This window comes from Nesoenas mayeri, assembly GCF_963082525.1.
Source record: "Nesoenas mayeri genome assembly, chromosome: 20".
In the NCBI taxonomy this organism is placed as follows: Eukaryota; Metazoa; Chordata; class Aves; order Columbiformes; family Columbidae; genus Nesoenas; species Nesoenas mayeri.
Genome location: NC_137569.1, coordinates 6626502 through 6632501, shown reverse-complemented (window position 1 = coordinate 6632501; position 6000 = coordinate 6626502). Strand labels below are relative to the sequence as shown.

The following is a 6000-nucleotide window of genomic DNA, read 5'->3' as shown; positions in this document are numbered from 1 at the left end:
CTCCCGCCGCCCCCCGCATAGCCCCCCCCCTCCCGCAACGCCGTGCCCCGCACCGCCCCGCTGCCCCCTCCATGTCCCCGCGCCCGCCGTGTCGCCCCCGGGGTGTATGTGTGTGTGTACGTGGGCGGGTTGTGTGTGTGTATGCGGGGGGATTGTGTATGTCTGTGTGTGTATATTGGGGGGTGGCGGGGGGCGCGCCCGCCCTGTGAGCGCGCGGGCGCAGCGCCCCCTCCCCGCCCCCCCCCGCGAGCGCACGGGCTGAGTCCGTGTTCCGGGCGGGCGCGGGCTCCAGGCCGGGATTTGGGCGCTCCCTGCCCGCCTCCCTCCCCCTTGCCCCCCCGCCCCTCCTCCCCCCTCCCGGCTCCCTCCCTCCCTCCCTCCCCCTCCCTCCCGGCTCCTGAACTCCAGCCCCTCTCTCTCTATCAGCCGCTCACTCTGTCTCAATATGTCTCAAGATGGCGGCCAATGTGGGATCGATGTTTCAATATTGGAAGCGCTTTGATTTACAGCAGCTGCAGGTCAGGCTCTCCCGCTCGCCGCACCGGCCGGGCCGCGCCGCCGGACCCCCCCCCCGCTCCTTCCCTTCTCCGCCTTCCCTCGGGCCCGGCCTCCCCCTCCTCCTCCCGCTGCCGGCCCGCGCCGCCTAAAGGGAACCCCCCGCTCCGCCCGGCCGCGGCGCTCCGCTCCCTCCGCCCGCCCTCCCCCGCCATTGATCACCGGCCCCATCGGAAATTGATCCTCTTTGTTCAATTCATCGATCAGCCCAAGATGGCGCCGGAGCCGGCGCTGCCGGGGCCGTCGCCGCTTCGCCCGCTCCGTCCCGGGCTGCTCTCTTCCCCGCTTCCCGTTCCCCCCCGCCGGCCGGGGCCGTGCGGGGCGGCCAGGGCGGCGGCGGGGCTGCCCGGCGGCCGCTCCTCTCCGCCGCCCGCCCGCCTCCCTCCCCCGTTGCCTTCCCCTTTCCTGCCGCCGCTTCCCCGCCGCTTTTTCTCCCCGGGAGCCGGGGAAAGTTTACCGAGTGCTGGGACTTTGTGTGGGGGCGCAGGGAGCCGGCCGGGCTCGGCGTGCAGGCGCGGAGCGGCGGGGGCTGGGGGCGCTGTGGTGCCGGCCAGGCGGACGCTTCCCCGCCGCTGCCCGGCCGCCGCCGCCTCGCCTCGCCGCGGGGTGCCGGCCCCCCGCCTCTCCGCCGCCGCCGGGCAGGGGGGCTCCGGCCCGACGCGCTCTCGCCGCCCTGCGAGCGCCGCGGCCGCGCTGGCACCGCGCCGGGGGGCGGAGGGGGAGCCGCCGTCGGCGAGGGATGGAGCGGCGGCGGGGTCCCGCGGGGCGGGAAGGGGGCGAGCGCCCGGCCTCGCCCGGCCCGGGGGGGAACGTGTGTGCGGGGGGGTGCGGGGGCAGCGCCGGCCGGGGTGGCTGCCGCGGGGGCTGGTGCGGGGCCGGCGGGGCGCGGGGGAGTCCCGCCCGGCGGCGGGAGGGCACGCTTACATAATTCACCGGCTCTCCAGCCTCTCCTGCTGTCCAGGATCTGACAGATGAGGGGAATATTGATGCTTTACTGTGCTGGCTCATAACAGCCTACAAGTCTTGTTTCCTCCGAGGGAAAGTCCTCGCAAACCAGCTTCCCTTCACCCTTTGGGTGCGTGCCCTGAGGAAATTGCAGATCCACTGTTTAATGTAATTGCTGGGGTATAGATAAGGCCAAGGCGGGTTGGGGGGGGGGGGGGGGAGAAGAGAGGTTGTCAAACGCTGAATTGGTGCTGCTCCCGCCGCTGAATGGGATTGCAACATGCGTGTTTCTCCCAGTTGATTGGTGCAGGAAAGCGCTGCCCTGCCTCTCCGAACCCTCCGCTGCCTCCCGTTTAAATAAATTGGCTCCAAAGCCGCCGGCTGCCCACCCTGGTCCCCTCCGAGGAGGGCTCTGCGGTGCCGGAGCCCCGCGGCAGCCGGAACATGGTGCGTTGATGCTGGGCAGAGCCGCAGCCCCGCCGGAGGTGAGGGGGGCCGGGGGGAGCGGGACCCGGAGCCGGCGGGACCCGCCGCCCTCCCCTCGGCGGGGCTTGGAGGGGCTGAGCTGGCGGGAGCGATGCCGAAAAAAACACCCCAGCAACCCCCGAAACGGGAAGTGCTGCGTAGGATCTGTAGTAGGAGGCTGGTCCCTTCTGACTTTCAGGTGCATTAGGAGGTGGGGTAAAGTAGCGTTTTGGTTTAGGCTTTTCTTTCTTCGGCCCCCCCGCCCCCGTTTTTTATTGTTCCTTTTAGAGGCTTTGGATTAAGGTAGACTTGGCTGAACTTTGGTAACTTGAAAGGATTCTTAATAGTGACCCAGAATACCTACAGGAATACAGAAAATGAGATCCAGATGTAGAATTGTATAAAATAAAATGGATTAAATTAAGATGTAGTTAAACAAGGTCTGTCATCTTTAATTGTGGAGTTTTGCTTTTGCCTCTGTGTATGTGTGGTTGTACTTGCTTAGTGTAGGAAAATAAACTCTCCTAACTTCACTGATGTGGCGTTACATTTGACAGTGAAGAAGTCTAAATATTTCCTATAAAAATAAAGCCTTCAGAAATGCTTATTGATTAAAACATATTACGCTAAAGTATCTATCATGTAAATTAAATTCTAAAATGTAATGAACGCAGCCAAATGGCATTTTGATAGATTGTTCTGTTCTGTTTTTAGTAAAAAAATAACTCACTTTTATAATAATTTAATTTCTGTGCATACTGTAAAACCTGTTGTGGAGTATCACTGTGCAAACCTTAATCTCGTTTTTGCAGACTAAGTGCGACAGTCTGACTTGAACAGCTTGTAGGTTGTCCTTTGAAGCACTCCGGTAGCGCTAGCTTAAAGTTGTTTGCACAATATTCATTACCTGGTTTTGAGGACTTGTGGTCGTTAGGACGCGTTGCAGACCGAGGCTGTTCACCTCTTGACAGGTTCGCCCAGCGATCTCTCTGCGGTGCAAAGTTTATTAATGTTGTACGCGGTCTATGCAGAGTCCTGGAGTGACCGGAGAGGTAGAGACTACCTGCATCCATATGCAGAATAGTTAATTTGTTTCAAATTAGCTTTGTATTTTTTTTTTTTAATCCACCCATCTGCGTGAAGAGGTAGTGTAATATTTACTCCCACTTGCAGATGAAGCAATACGCTATAAAAACTATGGTTACTGAGTATGAAGTTCAGTCTTAGAGATCTGTCCATGGCTTCCTCCCTCCCCTGCCATTCATCTGTACTAACGTATTACAGAAAATCAAAACGCTTTCGTCTGCGCTTCCGTTACTCCAGGACTAAAACCTGAAGGGTTTATGCTTAGCGCAGCTCCACCTGCGCCCCGTAAACTCCAGCACTCGCAGCTCTGCGCCTCAATGACTTTGAACCCCTTGTTTTCCTGCATGAGAAAGTCGCGAGGCGCTGGGGCCGCGCGGTCCCGTGTCGCGGCGGCAGCGACGTGCGCCCCGTCCGCTCGCAACTTCCTCTGCTGCGACAAGAAGATGTTTAACTGTTGATGGGCTTCGACCCGCCTTGTCATATTGAGCAGCAGCTTTCTCAAGATTGTGTCAATATTAATTAAAAACAGATCCAGGAACTCTTTAGGGTCTGCTTCTTTTAATTATTTATTTCCTTTCACTAAGTAACCTCTTGTTTATAGGAGGAGAGATTTCAAGGGTTGGAGGCAGGATTAAATAATTCAGAGCTTGGATTAAAGAACAAAAGGGTCTGTTCACAAATGGAATACGAGATGCAAAAATGGCAGTTTCCTACAGGTATCAAACGTGGCTCTTGACTTGAGACTGTACCTGAAAGGCATCACACAGCCGAACGCTTAACCCTTTGCTCTAGTAAAGGTTAGTTTTATTTCCTAAAGAAATGGTGGAATTAGCGCGGCGTTTCTGCATCGGTTTGCCGTGTGGTTGAACATGGACTCACGTTTGATAACTGATGGCAAGGGAATTGCAGTGTGTAGAGGACACAGATCCTTGCAAATGGTGACTACTGTGGCAATAAATGCAAACTAAATCACTGGAGAAATGCTGTTGCCCTCGAGTTAAAACTGCATCTCCTGTTTAGAAGCGGTTTTGTGATCCGAATCAGGCTGACGTACAGCAGCGTGAAGGTTACCTGCTGTTGAGGGGTCCTGTTTTGTGTTTGTAGTTCTTGATGTCAGCATCACCTTCACCATAAAAACAACCCTGTCCTGGAGAACAGGAAAAGGAGCGTTGTGTTCCCGTGGGTACGGCATGCCGTCCTCTTTAAGGTTTTGCTTAATATTTCTATGTGTGTGTACATCTATATCAGAGGAGACAGTTGGTCCTGCTGTATCTCTGTGGCCAGCCGTGTTGCGTGAGTAAGCCTGGCTTGGATCTCGAATCTAAGTTGAATCTACAGGATGAATGGAAGAAGTTGATACCATTTGAAAACCAGACAAACTATATGTTGAAGTATTTTGACCATAAACACAAGTCTCAAAATGTCATCATAGCTTTTTAGGACAGGCACCTGTGCTGGTGGAAAGTACAGTTTCTTATTGCTTTTGAGCAGAATGGCATAACTTGTTTCTAGCGAGCTGGGGAATGGAAGTCTAAAGCCAAGTCCTGCTTGTGTGTTTCTGTTTTTTAAAATCTCATCCTGATATTGCATCATATATGATTAAAATAAGGATGGGGTATTAGTTCTATGCATGCTGTGACTAATTGTTTAACATAAACCACTGATCTTACAACATTATAAAATTTGTAGCAAAATCTGGAAAAACTAAGTAGTAATGAGTAGCTCTTAAATACTGAAGCACTTCTATTATTTAATTAGAAACAGGTGGAGTTCTTGGCATCTCTTGGTTGGATCTGATTGCACCAGAGCACAGGCTGATTTGCTTTAAGTGAAGGAGTTAACATGCTTCATCAGAAGTGGAATTAGCGATTGCATCCGAGTGTTTAATTTTGTTTATCCGTGCAGGGCACTGTAGAACTTGTAGTTTCTATCCTAAAAGCAGACAGTGCTTTCCTACTTATAAAGGTAGTTAAATGTGGCTCAAGAAAAGAGTCTCTAGCTACCGTAAGTATGTTTCTGCCCATTTCCACTTGATCAGAGGTGTGTAGTGAAAGCAGCTTTGGTAGATTTTCAAGAAGATGGAATAGAGGGATTATTCTAAAAGCCAAGCAGTGCTGCCGGGATGCTCTGATAGCTGTTGGTGCTTCCCTGCCGCAGGAAGGCTTCGGCTTTTTGTGGTGGTCAGGATAGTGTCCCTGGACATGTAACACACATGACATAGAAGAAGAAGGGCCCTTGGTGTAATTTTGGCTTGAGAATTTGGCTTTGACAGAATTCCTTGAATCCTATTCCTTAAGTCCTGTTCCTTGGGAAGAACTTTCTGAAAGCTTTCCTAGCCCTCTTTGCCGTTCCCCAAATGAATTAATGCCCATTGGAAACGTGGCAGAATTAGCGTGTGTTTCGATCACTCTGCTCTTATGCCAAGTTTGTGGTTAGTTGGATAATGTATTGAGAAATGCAGCACTGGGGATTTGGAATATGGTAAAGGTTGGGATTTTTTTTGAAAAAAGATTGCACCACTTGGCTGTGTATAACAATACCAAATAAGTACTGGGTGAAACATTTACTATGGGAGAAATTAGATACAGTCTGAAATTCCAATGAACAATTATTCTTTTATTTGCAAGCTGATTTGTAATGCAGAAAGTGCATGTAGAGAAAAATGCATAGTCCAGAGTTTCAGTTTGATCACCCTGTGGCTGAAAATAAAGGCAGTTTATTTATTGGATAGAGAACAGATAACATGGATGGATGCTTAGTATTTTTTAAGATGCCAAGGAGTTGGTGTTCATTGACTTGTGGTCCATTTACATGTAGGCTGGGTAATAAGTTCCCATCGTGTATATTCAGGTTTCTCTCGCACGTGTTCTTTACATGTTCTTCTTTGCTTATCTTTGTGCTATCTTGTTTCCCATATACTTTATGGGCAAGGTGTTGAAAAGACGTTGT

General features: G+C 52.3%; 1 protein-coding gene across 6 annotated transcripts in view; it reads left to right on the top strand.

The window, feature by feature from the left end:
- Nucleotides 1-403: 403 nt before the first annotated feature.
- The window catches only part of CUX1 (cut like homeobox 1), a gene marked incomplete at both ends in the record, with an annotated part of 256649 nt that continues 251052 nt past the window's right edge, over nt 404-6000 (top strand). For 5 of the 6 annotated variants that reach the window (XM_080356937.1, XM_080356939.1, XM_080356936.1 and 2 more), the window contains one exon: nt 404-518. In XM_080356937.1, coding sequence (XP_080213063.1) covers nt 456-518 — 63 coding nt within the window. The remainder of the gene's footprint in view (nt 519-6000) is intronic. The other variant, XM_080356938.1, reaches the window with a different exon arrangement.